Below are 19,385 nucleotides of genomic sequence, written 5' to 3' on the forward strand. Positions count from 1 at the left end.
GGAATAAAACTGAAATTTCTGACACTCAAATACCAACCATCTTGCTTCTTTGTATCTTCAGAGCTAGAGTTTGCCGTAGCATGCAGGGTTTGGGACTCTCTGTCTGGACTAGGCACAGGTATGAACATGCTAGCTGGTAATACCTCAGTAGCTGTCACCTGTGGAAAAAATAGGACAAAGACATCCAAGTGTTAATAACCTCACTGAGTAGCAAGGTATGTTTATAACTAAAATAATTAATTGAAAATTTGTGACAGAAACAAGAGGTTGCATATCATAACCTTAGCAGGGGTTTAGACCACTGAGTACCACTGAGTAATGTACATCACAAGAATAACATTTTTATTTAGTGCCGTCAAGTCAAACTCAGCTTGCAACTTTTCTGATGATGCAGCTGTAAATGCCAGTTAAATGTGAAAAGATTCAGTTTAAGATGAATTGGTAAATTAGTTTTATACTCCCTAATAAAATTAGTTAAACAAGACCATGTAACTGCTTGTGACAGCATTTAGATTTCTAATTTGTGAGGAAATCCCTTAATTTCCTTAATGTCCTTATTGGGATAGTTGCAAGAACAACAGCAACCTTAGCGACATCTGTTTATTCCAGTTGCTCCTTGCCATCTTTCTCATTTCTCTCCCCGGTTTCCTCTTTTCAGACCCAAAACATGACAATGAATCAAAATTGCTCATTACACAGTTAAAAATTTTTGTTTAAAGAACATACCAAAAGTAAGAAATTCAAATCTGTATGTTTCATACTTTGGTTAACTACCATGTTCCATATGCTTTCTAACTGCTCCTTCAATGAACATTGGGCACAGTCGCTGAGAGTATTGAAGTATGTCATGTAGCCTATAAACCGGATCCAAATTGAGAAGAATCACCCTAAAGCAAGAAGCACTTCAAGGTTAACTAGAACAGGTGACAAAGTTGCACACTACGTGGTGAGTCTGTTTATATCAGGCAATTTCTCTCTTTGTTTTTCAAATGAAAATAAATGCAGCCAGTATGGAAACTACATATAACAATAGCCCAAAACAAGAAAAGAATTTACATTCCAAATTGGACTGTTTCTGACCAATTGCTTCATTAGGCGATTAGAGGAACGAGCAGAGTATCCCAAGGTCACTTTTAATTCAAACTGCCTAATTGGCAAACATGGTTAAAAATGGCTATCATCCAGGCAGACTCAGAATTAATGAAGCACAATTATTTTCATTACCCCTATCTTACTCAGACAGAAAATGAGACATGGAATGAGGGAAGGAGAGCAGTGAGAGTTTATATATAATATATTTACACCCTCTGCTACACAGTACACTGCATGCACTGTATGTGAGACGGACATGAGGTGGAAAGGAAAAGAAAGATGGGAGTGCAGAGATGACAGGTGGATGAAGGGATAGATGGTGGAAGAGTGAATGCATCATTATGCACATTTGGCATAAAATAAAAGTCACCTATTTCAGAATTAATTAGGATTGTCTCTGTGGACATGCGAAAAGGATAAAATACCTTTCCATCTGCATTCAGTTGTAAAAAGGTGCCGGCTTTAATGTGTGTTATATTACCTCTGTTCTATCTCCTCTTGGAGTGGTTCAGTACATTACTACCTCTATAAAAGAAATAAATATTGCCATCTCCCATACTAATGTGCTTGCCATTTACTTTCTAGATGGGGGATGAAGATGGTTAGGCAGGAGGAAGAGCAATGTTTTATTCTGTGATTGTCCAGCAAGCTATTTAGCCCCACAGGATAGAACAGAACAAAGATTTGCTCAATGATTTACAAGAAAGAGGGGAAAATAAAATTTTATTTGTCCTTGATGGGCATTAAAGGAAGCAAAAGGAGTTTCTCTCTTGGTAGAAGAAGTTGCACCAGTGCACTGCAGCAGATATAAATCTAACTCAAGAGTCATTGATGACTCTAGCTACAAACAACACAAATGTAGCATCTTATTTCCTTTATTAGCTCTGCTGCACATGTCAATATTAAAAAATTTAAAAAGATTTTATTGAGTGGCACTAGATACAAACATCTTAATTTCTTTTAAAGGAAATTCAATTCAATTAATTTAATTAAGTGTTGTAACTTTCCATTAACTTCTGGTTAATGTGTCACAATTATCATTGTAACAATCATCATAAAAGGCTTTGTTTTGACTGGCATACAGGTGATTATAGACACAATATTTATGCCTACGCATCTTCAAATCCCCCCTCCCAAAAAATAAATTATAAAAAAACAAATTATGAGTTCACTTCCCAAAATCAGTCTAATTAAAAGAGATATTTAAAGCGCACTCTGCTGATGAGCGCATGAAGACAATGAAAAATACGAAGGAAATGTTGATCTAAGGTCTAATCATTTCCATAAAGCCTGCAGCTATTTCACAATTAACATCGTTCTTTGTGTTTTATACAAGGGATGAATGTTGGCAATTTAGAGCGGTGAATGCAGGAGGTGACAATTGCCAGGCAGCTACTGCAGACAGAGGGATTCATTAGGAGTAAGGTACTCATCCTCTTGACATTGCTGAATGCTCACACTGGTCCTTGACCTGACCCAAAACCTGCAATATGATTGGCCATAATGTGCTTGAGTAGCAATGCAGGGCTGATACCACAGAGTTCTGGTTAGCTGGGGTTTCCTTGCCTCCAATACAAAACATAAATAATTATGGAGGTATCTTTATAGGACAGAGGACTATGAGAAACTGGAATCAAAACTTGGATTGATGCTATTTATTATATTGATTATATCTGTGTCTAAATTACTTTTCCACTTCTGCATTTGCTGGCTTATCAATGCATCCTATACTGTTGCTCTATTCAATCAGAAATAAAATAAAATAGAATAAACAACAATAATTACATAAAGAAATAACAATGCAGTACTCTGCAAAGCCAACCACCACCCACCCCCCCTTTCACCACAACCGCAATGTGTGATGAATGATAAAACAGCAAATGTGCACAGAAAGAAAACTGTTGCTTAAGACCACTTAAAAGTATAGCTTTTTGGAAGCAAAATATATTAAAAGGTAGCTTTGGCTCAATACTTCCATAGCACTGTATCCAATTAAAATTTCTAAATAACAGACAATAATAAAGGACTTACGGTGGCAATGAGCTTGTCAACACAGTCAGGTGCCACACTGTGAAGGTGCGTGAGGTGGAACTGCAGGTGGATCTTGTTGTTGAGCATGTCCTGGCACAGAGGGCAGCGTAGCATGGGCTGAACAGAGTGCTGCGTCATCACGTGCATTCTCAAGCGATTCAGGTCCGTGTTAGTGAACTTGCAGTAGGGGCACTGGTACATCTGAGGGTTGGCAGACACAGGACCAGAGAAAGAGAGGGATGGGGGAGAATTCGGGGTCAGCTGGCTGAAATAGGTGCATTGAGCATGGTGGGCTTGCTTAAAGAGAACATGTACATCATGCAGAATAAGTGGGGCCCCCCTCTCAAGAAGCAGATCCCTCTGATCACAGACATGTGTAATACTGAGTACCACTGAGTCCTGGCAGCCACTTCAAAGTGGTCTCATCTGTCAAATGCTATATTGATTTTCCACCTTATACACAATTAGTACTGCTACCAGAGCAGAAAAGCTGAAATAATTTTAAGTAGATTTGAAAAGAAAATATGCATAATGTAAAAAATATTCAGTGAGATAACTAACTAAATTACTGAATATTTATATTGAACTGATGAGAAAGTTTAAGACGTATAACGAGAGCTGGGTAATTGAGGATGGGCAAACTTTTAGTAAGAACCCCCTAATTCAAAGAAAAGCAAGGTTCTCTGAACATCAGAGGGCATCGATGTTCACAAAATTCTGTGGCGTGTAAAACTCACCTGCTCCCCAGCCCTCTTTTCAGCTGGCCTGGGACGCTTCGAGGAGAGCGGGCTCTCTGAGGTCTCTGTGCGCGAAGAGGGCCTTTTGGAAGGAATAGGTGAATCCGACTGGTGCCGTTCCGAGTGGCTGGACAAGGCTGAATACATTCACACAGACACACACACACATGGAAGGATGGAGAAAAGAGTGCAGACATGTTAAGACAAGGTTGGGGCTTGACGGGCTGGTAGCAGGTCAATCAATAACACTGTGGATAAAGGGCTTTGGAATGTCTTTCTTAAATGTGATATAAGTGCATTTAATGAGAATTACGCAGTGAAAGTGTTGTTATCCACCCTGTGCCTCTACATAAAAAAAAAAACATACACAGACTTTTCACTCGTCCTTCCATGGTGCTGAGGGACATGTAACCACAGCACTCTGATGGGTAGTTTTACTGCCGTGTTTGCTTGTCTCAATGTCAGACAACACCATAAACAGCTTACAGAAATACTGGTCTGCCACAAGGTGCAAATTTAGATTTCTCGTCATCACATATTTTCAGTTCAAATGAGTTTCTTTCACTCATATTCAGGGTATACAAACAAGTGACTTTAAATGCAGTTAAAGGAGATCCACAACAATCTCAATCTACTTCAACATTACTTTCCGTGATTAGATTTGAGTTTATATATGTTAATCTGTCACACTCTAAAGTCAGTTCTTGCAAAACATTTTCAAATGCATGTACATTCTACAGGGTCTTCTTCAAATGAACCTGGTATACAAATACTAGCACTGTAAAGGTTTTCAACAGAAAGTTATCGACAATGTTTTTGCAGTGAACCACAGGAAGATCCCAAGAGTTGACGGAGAGGGTAAAAAAAGATGTTTTTGACACTTAACCAGCACTCAGAGTTCTGCTTCAGAAAAATGGAATTAAGAGGCCATCGCGCAGTATCTTTTTTCTTTAAAAGGAGTACCAAAATGCCTTTGTCAAGATGTAGCTAAAACTTGGAAACATTTTTAATTCGTTGTTTTAGTCAGAAAGTGAATGCCATGTAATGCATTAAAAGAAATAGAGCTACAAGCTTACAGCTTTAAAACTACTCCACTTCATGAAGGAAACCACAAGCTATAGGTGGCACACAGAGAGGCATAACAGTAGTCAAGCAGATTAGTATGTTGTCACAGAGGAGCTAAATCCACATAGAGCATGTATGGGGGAGCTGCAGCAAGACCACTCTTTGTCACCAGTGAATAGAACTCGCTGTGAAACTTAAGGAGGTGTCTCGCAAAACCCTAACAAGCCCATAAAGAGTTAAATTTGGCCTGATTTGTACAGTACTGGTGGGGCAAATTGAGAACAGAGGGCACTGGTAGAGGAGGCATGGTATGGCAGGGGGTCAGGTTAAACAGGGTTGACCACGTTCCTGCTCCAGACATTAAAATGTCAGCTTCAATCAGGGCGAGGGCAGTTGAGCCGATTACCCAGTGGGGGACCTGGCTTTGGACAGAGTAGCCTGCAAGATCTCCCAGAGACACCGGGATCAGCCTGGGAGACCCTATTAGGGTCCAGTCACAGTCAATCCTATTAAACACATCCACCAATAAACAAAGGGAATGTTAAACAAAAGGAACCTCCCATTCCATGAAATTAACCTCTCAGTCATGGCACTGTCCTCGCCAATTCAACCTCCTACTCCACTTCAATCCTCTCTTACTTCCCCATGAACTCTGAACTCATCTTTTGGGGAAAACAAGACCAATCATCTGTGGTCACTTCAACACTTAAAAAATTAGGCCTTGCTTCTTAGTTTCTGAGTCTGAATTCCCTTTCCCACGACATGGCTTATCATAGTTAGGAAACATCATCTCAGCACCTGGCCTTTTCCTCTCTCCTTCAGCAGCTCATTATTTCAATAGGCAGCTTCTTGACTATAATTAACATCAACACCCACAAGGTATAGAAGGATAACTTCTCTCTTGGCAATGGTAAAAGGATTGAAAAAGAAACAAATATGCCCTGTATTAAATCATTAATATGTGTAAATGCATTTTTACTAGGGATTACTTCTGTAACCGAGGAAGACGTAAACTGTGGAAAAAGAGCAGTAACCTCTGAGGTATAAAGCATGCAAACACAGCACGGAAAGTAAGCATGGATTACTGTAAGTATCAAGCATTCTCTCAGCCTCATGATTAAGAGAATAAACGAAACGATTATACTTCCACAGCTGCTCAATTAGTGCCAGAGAGGTGGAACAAGTGCCTGTTTATGCTAAAGCGCCGGAAAGCCTCTGTAAACGGGCCCCAAACCTGCTTTCTAGTTCAGGTGCTTTATGTTTCAGTGTGGGTGAGAGAGAAAGTGTGTGAGGTGAGGACAGATGGAGGGCTGTGGAAGCTTACTCTGGCGCAGTCTATCTAGTCACGGCCAATTAGAACTCCATAAATCTGATCAATCGCGTTCTGTTAAGAAAAGTATACCCCAACACCATCACCGACACCATGACTAACATCTAACTGCTATATCCAATGTTTTTTCCTATCAAGGGGGATGAAAAAAATGACAGAAACACTGAAAAGATAGGAATGAAATAGAGATAAAAGGAGTTTTAGTTTTTTTTTTTTCAAAGTTCTTTATGTACAAGCATGTGCACATGTGAACAAACAGTAGGAAGCGATGTTCAGAACCAATGACCGAAGCATTGCGCTCTGATGGAACAGGCTATAAGACTATCACAGAAACCATGTACTGTCAAAAATGAACAGAAAAAAAAAAACTGTCCCTAGTGGGATACGTTTTAAATGTCAACAGCTGACAACATTAGAGATTAAATGTACTTTTTTTTACTTAGATACAGAGATAAAATACATCTATACTTACATTTTGGTCATTTAGCAGACTCTTTTATTCAAAGTGACTTACAATCGAGGAATACCATTCAAACTCCAATGCAGTAAGGGACCCTGGCATAAGCTTTATGTAGCAGAATAGAATCATGTAGAAAGAAATCTCTAAAAGTAGCAACAATTTTTTTAATTCTTTTTTAAAGAATAGGAAGAAATTCTGCAGTTTTTTGGGGGGTGGGGGATATATAATACTGCAGTCACTGCAGAGACTTACTGAAGTTGCAGTTTCATCAAATTGCACTGAATGATTTAGTGCGACTTTTAAGAGCTTTAAAAAGCTTCACAATTACATAAAACTTCAATATGTTTGTGCATTAAACCTTAGTGGCTGGCTGAATCACGGTGGCCTCAACAAAGACGACTGTGGGGTCCACCCTCTGGCAGGGACCTCAATGTCTTTTCAGGAGCCTGTCCATTACCTTAACCCCTTTTGCTGGTCATTAGGCACAGAGCCCCATCCTCACCAAACATCTTCTGACAGATACACAGGGCTGGGTTTTGTGTGAAAGCACAAAAGCCCGAGCAAGAGTGCAGAAAAAAAAACCTACGAGTCAATTAGGTGATTATTTATTCATGCCCCTTTTCCGTAAACCATAGGCTTTTCTGCCGCCGAGTCCCGTAAGTGAATTGGACTTTGGCACCTTGTCTCTGTCTCATAGCTGCACTGTATTATTCAAGCAGCAAAGGGACTGTGAGTGTACTGCTCTGGTCTCTGGAGCAATCCTTGCAGCCTTGCTGTGCTTTCAAGGGGAAAAAAGATGGCTGCTGGACAGAGTGATTGACACAGCACAGGCTGGATTAACCACAAGAGGTCATCTGCCATTGAAATCTTCCAGGAGTGCAAAATCACATCTGCCCTTAATCTATGTCCTTCGGAGAGGTGATCCGTATTCCAGAATTGAGAGTTAACAGTATGCAAGGATATGAAAAATGGAGAGGGATTGGTGGTGTTTTGAAGGGGAATTCCCCTCCTTTTTACTAAGATGAGGTGTTCATCATCGCCAGAGACTCTACCGCCTCATTACAACAGTTTCTGGCGTGCCATGGCAGCTTCAGGCCTCAGTTGCAAAAATCCTAACTTAGTATTCATCCTGTCCATGTCAGTAAGGCTGAAAAACTTTACTGTCACCTTACCCAGAAGTTATGCTGTCTGACAGTCATGTTAAACTTCAGCTCTGCAAGCAATCCCTTTGTGTCGTAAAAAAATCTCCCGTGTTACTTTCTCTAAAAAGTGTGCTCACTGATCCCAAATTCCCCAAAACCTTTCACCTTCACACTGCTGGGACCTTCCACCCTTCTTCTTTTTGCACTGTAGAAAAGCCTTACTTCTACTCCCTTGGCAAACTGGCCATTAATATGGAGATGATTCATCTCCCCCAGCGGTACAAGTCATTTTCTTTCGGTGCTATGCTAACAATACCTGAATATTGTCTTTTCTTTATTCCATTTCTATCCAGGGTTTTTAATCTACAGCCTGTGTCAGAGCCCAGAGCAATAGCGGCGAGTACTCCATTTTATCTTACATTTCTGAGGTAATTATTCTGCATTCATAAAAAGAAAGAACACAGAGATTTTAAACTGAGAACCTGAGACAGATAATACAAATATAACAAAACCAAATCTTCTTTTATAGAACAAAACAGCAAACTCTATGATGCATTAGGGATTGAAAATGGTGAGTTAAGCAGCCTAAATGAAGCAAAGATATTTGTTAGCACAGTTGTTATTAATCAACAGGCTGCAGTGAACAACAGGATGACAAGTTATTCACCTTTGCAGGACACAGCTCCAGCGCTTGGCTGTTAAAAACCCTGTGGTAAAACTCATAAACACCGGGCTTTCAGGGAGGTGCCTCACAAACAAGGACAATTTATGGCCTATTATCTTCAAAGACAAAAGGAATTATAATTTGAGAAATGACAAACCCTCTGAGGACGTGACATGAATATGTAAACATTTTCACTGCTTAAAAGCAACAACAAATCACAGCTGCACTGAATGGCACGCAGTTTAAAGAAACAATAACATAAACTTGAAAAATCTAATTACAGCATGGGCATGCAATTTCAACTTTCAAACGGAACAAAAATTAAATCTGCATATGTGCATCATTGTTTAGAGAACAATTCACAATAATTTGAATGTGTGTTTCTGAAAGGGCAACTGCAAAACATTAACAGTATAAAAAAAGCACAATATAAAAACATGAGCAGGCTGCAATGCCACAATCCTGCGTCTAGGGGATGCTAATCATCTGGTTCATTATACAGATTGCATTCAGCAGCCACAGTGTAAAACACATCTGCTTCTTTTACCCACAGAACAGTGGAATGTGCACATGTGCTCACGAAACCAGCTCAACAAAAAAAACATACGTCTTTATAGCAGGCATATCTACTGAGGTCGCTAAGTCTTTATTAAGACTGTTTCTTAGGTTTAGTTTTAACAGAATTTTTATTCTTTGTGAAAAACCTGCTGTAAACTCAATATAGGAAAAAAACAGGAAGTCCAAGTCTTATATGTGTGTTCAGGTAAAGTCAAGTAAAAAAGCCAATGTGACAAACATCTCTTTGGAAGAGTGAAGTTTGAACCATCTCACTATCTGCTATCAAAACAACAAACACTTTACAGTCTACAATGTGTTTTTAGAATGTTTTGAAAGTAACAGTTATGCTCCTGTAAATACTGTGTGCCACAGCTAATTGAATGCTAAATTTGAACCTGCATGTCACTTTTAATTGGTGCTCAACAAAACTATGTCAAAACACACCTACACACTCAGCCTAACAATGGTAACAGGCAGACTCTGAATTGGGAAGGTAGAAAAAAATAATTAGCGTAGCTATTAAGTACAGATGTGCTAAACTACAATGAACACACGCATGTATATATCATAGAAATATTTCATATATACTAATTCTGTGTTTCCTGTTCACCTTTACTTTACCTGCTTATAAGTCTGTCTGGTCTCTGTGGTACTATGGGTCTCATGATGTGGACGGCCCAGACTGAAACATTGCTTCCAGCATCTCGCTCCAGCTCGCGAAATAATTATTTATCAATTTCCAGCAAACCCCAGAACAGAGACAATACATTTTTTTCTTCCTCTTCTCAATGCCACCCTGCAAACTTACTCTAACCTTCAGTACAACCTTTGCCATTCATTTATGTTAAACACATAAAACCACACTCTGTCCAAGTCTGCAGGTATATCTATATTTCCCATTTTTATTTCCTCCATCTCTTTTTGCTCCCTTCACCTTCTTCTCTAACCTACACTCCCTTCATGCCCATGTCACTCCCTGCTATATTCCCATGCATTCAACTACTGCATAAAAACACCACCTGATTTTATGAAGGTAAGGATCCTGTATACTGAACCTATATATACTGCAACTCTTCCCTTTAACCAGCTGGGTCTCTGCTGGGTAAGGAAAGTGCACGGAAAGAGGAAAGAGGCTTGTGGCTATCCATTTATACATATTTCATACCTAGTATTAAAAATGACCCTTTAAATCACTAATCGTGACGGATGATTTAGTTCACACACGAACATCAATGTCCAAATACACTGAAAGTCTAGAATTCCAATTATAATTACTTACATTTAATTTCCGTTCCTCAGTTTGAGCACAGAATATACTTCATGATAATACAATGTATAATCAAAAAAGTTGCACCTCTTATTGTGGGCAGTGTTTTCTAGCGCATGACATTGACATACGTTTGTATGCGTTTACATGCACATCTATGTATTATCGCTGAAGTAAATAAAAATGACAAGACAATAATAAAGGCGTCTTTCAAGAGATGACAAGCCAAATACATATGCATTTTATAACAGCCTCTGATGTAGCTCTAAATGATTTTAATGAATACTGAGGAGCTGTAAAACAAGAAAGAGAAAACAAGATTGACAGTGCCTTTAAAAAGAAAGGAAGCCTTTTTTTTCTGTTCACTAATGCTGTCTGTCTGACAGTGACTGTCATTTGTAAAGGAACAATGTTGCACTCTGTTCCAACAGCTAAATGACAACGATGAGAAGAAGTACTTCAGTAGTTCTAATGATGGACTTTGGAAACTGCTAAGCCTCAGAGAGTGGGAGGCTGAGCACCTTTCTTAGAAATAACAGGTTGGCCAAGACTCTCATGCGCCATATTTCAACAAACACACAGCATCTGTGTACCTACTGTGCTAAATTTCCAGACTATCACCAACTAAAACAAATGCTCCTCTGTTTACTAGATGCATTGTGAGGTCTTCCTAACATTTATCCAACAAGACAGGCTTTCTACACTAGGACTGAATGGGCATTGCATTCATTAGTCACAGAAAGTTTGAAGCACACAAAGAGACCATTCCATTAAACTACAGCTGTCTACCTTTTGCTGAAAACAGAGCCTTGAACCCCCCCCCCCCCACACACACACACATACACACCATCCTACCCACCCACCTTTGCTCTGACATCAAACAGAACCTCAGACTTGGTTCCCTAATGCAATGCTATTTTTAACTAAGCGTTTCTAATAAGCTGCTGGGAAGCTGTAAATTTTTCATATGCAAGCACATATTTCCATTGTGAAAACACAGAAACACACTTATTTGGTGATTAGCGACTGACAGAGGGGAGGAAAGGAACTGAATATGCTTGTATCAAATTGCATGCCTTTCAAAAAGGAGGAATCCTAATGCGAGGAATCGTCTTCCTGTGCACCACAGGTATGAGTGAATTATTAATCGGCCAGCTCATTTTAATGCTTTTTAAAGTGCTTTATTTTGATGTGCTAAAACATACTTTTAGCCATACTCAGTCAGGCATGCATATCATTATTTCTTCCATCAAAGAGAAGTGTCGCCCTTTCAAAGAGCACAAACAACTCAGCCTCATTTAAAATAGAAGTTCGAATATCAAAGACATCTCACAAAAGCTGGGCTTCAAACACTGTGATGAAGTTTTTTTTTAAATATTTTTTCTGCTGTACTTTATAAAAACTTAGGTGTGCCAAAGGTCTGAATTGTTTTCCAGCTTTTAACCTGACTAGTGTAAATCAAAACATCCTGCAGTAACACAAGAAGTTAGACAAGTGAAAAGCATATATCCAGGCCTGTAACTGTTCACTGTCATCATTATCAAAAATCTTTTCCATTCAATAACAGATGTCTTAACTGCCAGCATTCTTTTTGTTTTTCTTCAAACACTGGCATACAGAGTAAATTGTGCATGAAAAAGAGAAATGCAACTAAGTTTCATTTACACTGCTCAGAAAATCTGAACACAATCAGCAAACAATGCATTACAAATATGATCAGATGCAGTGATGCACACACAGTTTATGGGCCAACATCCAGTTTTAAACTAAACTTGTTTCTCATTCAAAGTTTTATTTGTTTTCAAACCTTGTCGTGTTTTTACAACTTGCTCCATATATTTCATCAATGCACTTATAAATGCACTTTCAGAACATGAAGACCTGATCCATTTTGTGGGTGTAGCAGTTCCTATTTTTAGAAGGCGCCTCAGGTCTTAATGGTTTAATACAATTACAAAAACTACTCTTACTTAATTAGTTCCTCTAGTTAAAGCACTATCAACAATGGAATCACAATTACTCGAGGAGCCCCAACTGGCTGTGTACTTCAGCTATCAGTGTTATCATCTTTATCTGTTATAGAGCCTTCCAGACAGCCCCCATCTGCACCCAAGCTCAGACATCCACAGAAGGTTCAAACCGTCAAACATGCTCACAATGTGATGTAATCATTAACATTATTAGTCCAACAGATCAAAAAAAAAAGAACATGTTTTCACTAAAATATATGTAAAATAAAGGTATAACCTCACTAAAACAAAAAAGGAAAAAAATCAAATGTAAATAAATTGGAGCATTAAAACCTAAACAGTTTCTTAAAATGTTCCAAATCCAATTAAAGAAAAAAAAAAACAGAAAAGAAAAGCAGCCTGCTTGATCAGAGATTAAGGCCTAAAGCTCCTCCCCAACACTGAGCCCAACCCTCTGCTCAGGAGTCACCACCTATACCTTTCATTAGAGAGGAACACAGAGACACCCATCCTGATCTGATCAAATTCAACACAAGAGAGTGTTGTCTGTGTCCCTCTGTGTGTGCACCGTTGCAAAGTTGAGAAGGAGGTGATGCAAACAGATGTGTGTGCACCGGGCAAATTTGAAATTGCACACAGAGGCCCGGCTCACCTTCTGAGTAAAAACAAAACACGGGTCACATGTCACCTGAACATATTACATAAATTGACAGCTTATCCTGAGTGCATTGTACTTGGTAAGGTTTAATACCTGGAAACATGCAGGATGAAAGTGTAGTATTTAAAAACTAGATCAGGGAGTTTTAATAGAGTGTCTTCAATACTTCAAATTTATTTTGTTCGAATATGTTTAATTTAATCGGACAAAAGGCCTGTTGCTCGGCACCATTCAGCTGCATGGCCATAGAAGTCCTGGGAACAGCATCCCCTAAATATGTGTGTAAATATTGGCCTTACCTGTCCCTTTGGTGAGCTCCTTCTCCCCCCCACTTTCTCTGTCTTTGGTTTGGTCCTCCTGGTCTGTGGTGGTCTCACTGGCAGCCTCCACATCCTCGCTCAGCTCTCCTGAAGGGGGAGGGAGAACGGGATATGTAAATCACCATGCCATCAGAATTGGTTGAAGCACTTAAAGGGACGGTAGCATTTTTTTTCTATAGGAGCTTGCAACAATTACATTTGCTGACACACAGTTGCAAGGCTAGCAGACAAAGAGGGCAGAATCTGCTTTCTGTCCTGTGCTGTCTGATCATCGCTGTAAAATCAATTCTGACTTAAATGATAAAAATCAGAGTTGAAATATGAGGGAATAGGGGAGAAATATTATCTTTTTCCTATTATTGCTATTATTTCTCTGCTTAATATGGACATAAACCTGCGGGGGAAGAAAAGCGCAGATGTGGCCTGAAGTGGGCAGATGGAAAAATAATTGTGTGAGCAGCATCCTTCAAGAGAAAGACCTTATATCAGACCCTATTCTCTCACTCACACAACACATGGACACACACACTTTACTGTCCCTTGATACAAACTGCTAGATTACTTACCAATACAAACCCTATTTCACTTCTTCTATCCTACGATGGCAAAAAAAAAAAAAATCATGAATATTTAAAACTTTCAGAGCCACAATTCATTTTATTTTTATGCCAAGTCACAGGCAGAAATCCCCTGTAACCACCTTAAAAGCCTCAGCTCGATATATCAGGCCATTTAGGAGCATCGAAGTCCAAACAATGGATATCCAATAACGCCATTTGTAAGTAACACACAGAGGAAAAGATAGCAAAAACAGATAATAAAAAGAGCATCAATCTTGTTTATATCCCTCTAGTGCCCCCTGAACATCCCCTTTGCCAGTTAAGTTTGTTTAAAAGTAGAGGGACTTGCATGCAATAGCATTGATTTGACAACAGTAAACTAGGCCGCAGTCAATAGGCTCTATCAGTTATTACACAAGTCAGCTAATTCTCAGCAAATGTACTTAAATGCTCTTTTGAAAATGCTTTTATGCTTTGGTCTCTACTCTATGAGCTATTGATATATTGACAAAACTACAACAGCTACTGAAATATCCTGTTCAAGTATTCAGCCCTGCAGTCATCACACATCCAATCTTAGCTTGCCACATGACTAGCCCGAGCCAAAACCACTTTTATGATGTTACATTATCCCTCATCACAAACTGTTTATCCCTTCAGTTGTGAAATGCTGGATACGTTAACATCTATCATCTCAAACTCAACATAAGCGTAATTTACATAGAGATATATACGGTAAAAATCCTACATCGGAGGTATTTGGACATTGTCATGTTGTGATTAAAAATCTTACAAATAAAAAAAAAAATCAGTAGCACCTTTATTCTATAATGAATGTGTTGATGAAAACCTTAGTCATACAAGTTTTCATTTCTATTTTTTATAAATGAAAATTACATTCAAAGTACATATTGTTTAATTATTTAATATAATTTGCTGGAAAGAAAAACAAAAACACGTTTTAGCTATTTTCATCGCATGTTTAAAATGACCCTTTTTTAGGTTACAGTTGACTGAAGTTTAGGATGATGTTGTACATACAACTACATGCCTATGGACAAAAAGGCTATTTTTGTTATAACCAGGCAATACCCTCCATTTCCTGCTCCCAGATACAGCTGCAGTAGGAAACAGCTGTCTGAGCTGAGTGATAGTTTCATGGATTTTTGTTGTTACACATTTTTGCTTAAAGCCACTCAGATTATCCCGTGTTCAAATAAAGATATTTAAAGGAGATGACTGACTGTTTGAGAAAAGTGTATTTTAGTGTTCCTTAGATCCTGCGTGTGAACATATTTTATTCTTTTATTTCTAACCATGTTTCTATTATGTTTCCAAGGCAACCTATGAATTTCATCCAGCGCAGCCCATCCCAGGCTAGTGAGGCGGATCCTAAACATTCCCAGAAAAAAACAGAGAGCTGCTGCAGAGTCTCAAAATCCATCTAACTCCTGCTTGCATAAATCTCCGCAACTGTGTGAGGATTAAGATTCTGTACAGCTGTATAGGTGCTCAGATTACAAAATAATCCGCAGGTAAATTTTTTTTCACCTTTAAAATCAGGCCAAGGTGTCAATTCTTCGCCATGTGACACATGCAGTGAGACTAATTCCCCACGTACACATTAACACACACTTTGCGCTTAAAAAACTGTGATAGGCAGCCAACATTCTAAAGCTATTCAGCTTCCTTGTTCCCACCCCCAAGATCCGGCAAACACACACTTCACATGCACACGTGTGCACTAATATCTTTTTCCTTGTGTTGTGTATACATCTTTATTGAGATGTATAGAAAACATTACTATTCAACATGTATGACACTTTTAGCACACACAACACAGAGCTCCATGCATAATTTATGGAGAAAAGCAGACATATAATTCCAGGAGCACTGTTACATCTTTAAGTGGCAAATTTGCCCATTTCTCCTCTCATCTACAACTGCATTACAGAATGATTAAAGCTAGGCTGACTATAATTAATGAAAGGTCATGAGTGGCCTAAGAGTAGGATGCAAATGGAAGAGACACTAAAACTCTAGCCGTAGATTAACTCAGAAAATAGATTAGGAGAAACACTCAAAGCTATGGCAGCAGGCCATTTCTAACCTAAATCCGAAAGATGTAAAGGACAATAGCCTGAAGGTTGTCTTCTAATTAATTGTCTTCATTAACCATCCTAATACAATGATATGAAACAGTTCCATTAATCTAATCATGCAAGCTGAATAAGCCCATTGCCGACACAGAGATTAAACTCATCTGTTCTGAGCGTATAAATATCAGCTCTCCTCTGCCAGTCACTCAGTGGGGACAGTTCACAGGCTCCCTGTTTCAGATCATCCAGACAGACACGCACACACTCATACACCATCGAGGCGCTGAGCGGTCTTCCCCTTGTGAGTTTTGCCAGTGAGTGCAAAGGCTTAATCAGACCCATAGGTGTCACTCTATACAAGCTAGGAGAGACCAACTTGCTCACAGACATTAATGAAGTGCGGGGGGAAGGGGCTGAGCAGCATCAGACAGAAACACACGGGGAAGGGGAAAAGGAAAGAAATATGTGGAGATGACAAAAGCAGATGCTATGCAAGAGCCGTCCGGTGAAGATGAGATACTGAAAATGGCAAGATTACCTTCAGATGAGAGAGAGCAGTCTTCCTTTCCCCTGAAGAGCAGTGATTACACTAATGCTAATCAGACTGACAAGCACAAACGGCCTAATAAATAATTGATGGTAACCACTGCACTTTCCAGTATTCCTTCCCAGACTGTAGAGATGAGCAGGAGCAAGTAATAATAGTCACTCTAAGATATCTTTCACTGGGTCAGGCTCCTCCTCCGTCCTCAGCCTCAGCTGAATATACTGCTATGATGGTAACTGCCTTTCTTAAAATGCAGTATTCCAGTGGTACCTGAGAATGGCTCCTGTATTCCTCTAACAGTCTGCTCTTTTTTGTTGCATACACACTGTCTGAGTCAAATACACTGCTCTCAAGCTTGCCTTTCGTGCGTCCTGGTGAACCATTGCGGGGGCTGAGCTGGGTTTTTCCCTCTCCATGGCTCTTCAGTTCTGGGAGCAAAGGTTGAGCCCTGCTTCTCTTTGGGCTCTTGTGAAGAGCTCTGTGTCTAAGCTCTCATTACTCTCATTATCATTATTGAGGCTGTTGTTATCATTTTTAACCAGGTGTCATAGGACCGCACTGTAAATCAGAGAGGTGTGCTCCCCCTGCTTTATCCTGCATCGGACAGCTTCCTTTTCTTTAGCGCTGCGCTGTCGGATAAAAAGCAATCTTATTTCACACTTCACAGACTCCATCTTTCTCCCCTACTTCTTCTTTTAAACACCCCCCTATTCCTCCCCCATCATCCTTTGCACCCCTTCCTTATATCAAAGTTGGCCTGACTCTGGACCAGAGGGCGCAAAATGAAAGTGACAGGAGGGTACCATGGGACAATGAGACACAGGACCCATGCTGAGGGCTTTCATGCATTGTCCGCTCCTCATATCAGCACCTCTGCACCCCATACACAAGACCCCCCCCCCTTTAAAAGCACAACACACAGGAAAACACTCCCAGTCCTTGTCAACCCCCCCTTTCCGACACACATGCTCACAGTAGCTCTCTCCTTACGTCCTGACAAGCTACACCTCATAAAACCACAACTGAGCAAAACATGCCCACAACCTGGCCAGAGACAAAATAGCCGATTGCTTATGAACATCCAATAAACCACAGCAGGGTGTTAGCAGAAACAATTACGGCCAATGCTCTACAGTAGAGAATGCTGAATTAAAATCGAACCAGTTTTGTTTAAAAAAAAAAAGGCTAAATGCAAAAACATTAATATTGAAGTACATGAAGATGAAAATCCATTCACTCACACACACTTTATTTAGAAAATATATTTAAAAATCCAAGCAATCAAATTTCAAACAAATTAAATAGTAAAAAAACAGAAACAACGTGCTAAGAAGTCAGAAAATGCAACAAACACCAGACCTAACGTGCACACAAAAGAAAGTCTATTTGTCTCTGTACTCTTCCTTCTCACTCATGCCCTCACTCCTTCCCTCCCACACACTTTCACATTTTGAAAGGAAAGAAGAGTAAGCTACCTCAGCGTTGCTGGTCGGAGTTACATGTTAGATTCCTGACCTGTCTACGGGGGAACTCTCTGGCCTCTCCCTGCTGGCCCTGCTGTGACCTCGGTATCTAAATCTGAATGAATACTTTGTGTCTTCATTGGGGCTGAGGGCAAGAGGAACAGGGGTAGCGGAGGAGGAGGTGCAATGAGCAAAGGAGGGGTACTGGGGTAGGACAGCTAATAACTGAAAAAAAAGAGAAAGAAAAGAAAAAAAAAACCTTTAAACAGCAAGTTAATCAAAAACAGCAGTGATAGCTCATACTGCCTTATAACCAGCAACCCCTCCTCCACGACTCTCCCGGAGGTGACTGCGACATCACACCAGCCCATGGGTCCTGTGCAACACTTAATTTGATCCTCCTTGCATTTCAAAGTCAATGTGGCCATTTTAAAGGATGCTCATTGAAAAAGTGCACTTACAGCGGCTAATTTCACAACTTTTCATGCTCTCGAAACTTGTTAAATTAGAAACCACTATTGAGTACCATGTAATGTATTAAATATTTTCCCTAATGTGTTACCTCGTGGGAAATCATACTAATTAGAAATACTTTTCATGATAATGGCATGTTTAGATACATTACAAATAAAGTGGAATAAAGTGAGTGCTGCTCCAGTTCTTTTCTCTTTGTGTTTTCCTTGAGTGATGAAGGAGAGGAGGATCTAGGTTAATGTGGCTACACAGGGACTGAGCATTCAGGGACTGCTCACTCTTCTGCCCCATCAGACAAACACACACACACAAAACACTGACTTCCTTGAATGCCCAAGACGATGGCTGCTAACTAACACATATTAGGTCCACAATGGAAGATGCAGGCTGTACTTTTCCCTGCTAGGACGGTGGGCTAAAAGCCTGGATAGGGGGCAAAAGCATCACTGGGCAGTGCTCTCCCATCTACCCTGCCTGGGGGATATTGTCCAGGACAAAGAGCCTCTCTGCTTCTCTGCCACTGTCCCCACCCCCCGACCTGCATTTATGCTTATCGTCCTCCACTGCTGCCTCCTCTTAAATAAACCTCTTTTTATTTATGCATCTTTTTCTGTTTCCTCAAGCTCAAACCACAATGCCTTCACCTATTTGCGGCCATTCAGAGGAACCAAACAGAGTTGGGGTGGGAGTGAGGGGACGGCTGAAGGGGTTTATGAAAAAAAAAGCAAAAAAGCATCACTGCTGTCATGAAGGGCAATCACATCAACTCTGAAATATTCACCAGTGGGTTGGAAAATACGATGGTACAGTTATGACAGGCGAACAGGCGACTCTCCACCCTCCACCCCCATCCTCCCTCTCAGCCAACAGTCCCCTGCCCGTCTCCATCAGGGCAGAAGCATGGTGGACACTCTGAATATGTATAACCCGGAAAATGTATTGATTTTT

The 19,385-nt window shown here is 40.0% G+C and overlaps 1 protein-coding gene across 3 annotated transcripts in view; it reads right to left on the reverse strand.

Annotated features, from left to right (window-relative positions):
* The window catches only part of zfhx3b (zinc finger homeobox 3b), a 208,470-nt gene that overhangs the window by 13,053 nt on the left and 176,032 nt on the right, over window positions 1-19,385 (reverse strand). For all 3 annotated transcript variants that reach the window (XM_075460829.1, XM_075460840.1, XM_075460819.1), the window contains 4 exons: window positions 13,274-13,381; window positions 3,861-3,997; window positions 3,124-3,324; window positions 38-158 (listed from right to left, as the gene is read on the reverse strand). In XM_075460829.1, the coding sequence (XP_075316944.1) occupies window positions 38-158; window positions 3,124-3,324; window positions 3,861-3,997; window positions 13,274-13,381 (567 nt within the window). The remainder of the gene's footprint in view (window positions 1-37; window positions 159-3,123; window positions 3,325-3,860; window positions 3,998-13,273; window positions 13,382-19,385) is intronic.

This window comes from Odontesthes bonariensis, chromosome 1, assembly GCF_027942865.1.
Source record: "Odontesthes bonariensis isolate fOdoBon6 chromosome 1, fOdoBon6.hap1, whole genome shotgun sequence".
NCBI classification, from domain to species: domain Eukaryota; kingdom Metazoa; phylum Chordata; class Actinopteri; order Atheriniformes; family Atherinopsidae; genus Odontesthes; species Odontesthes bonariensis.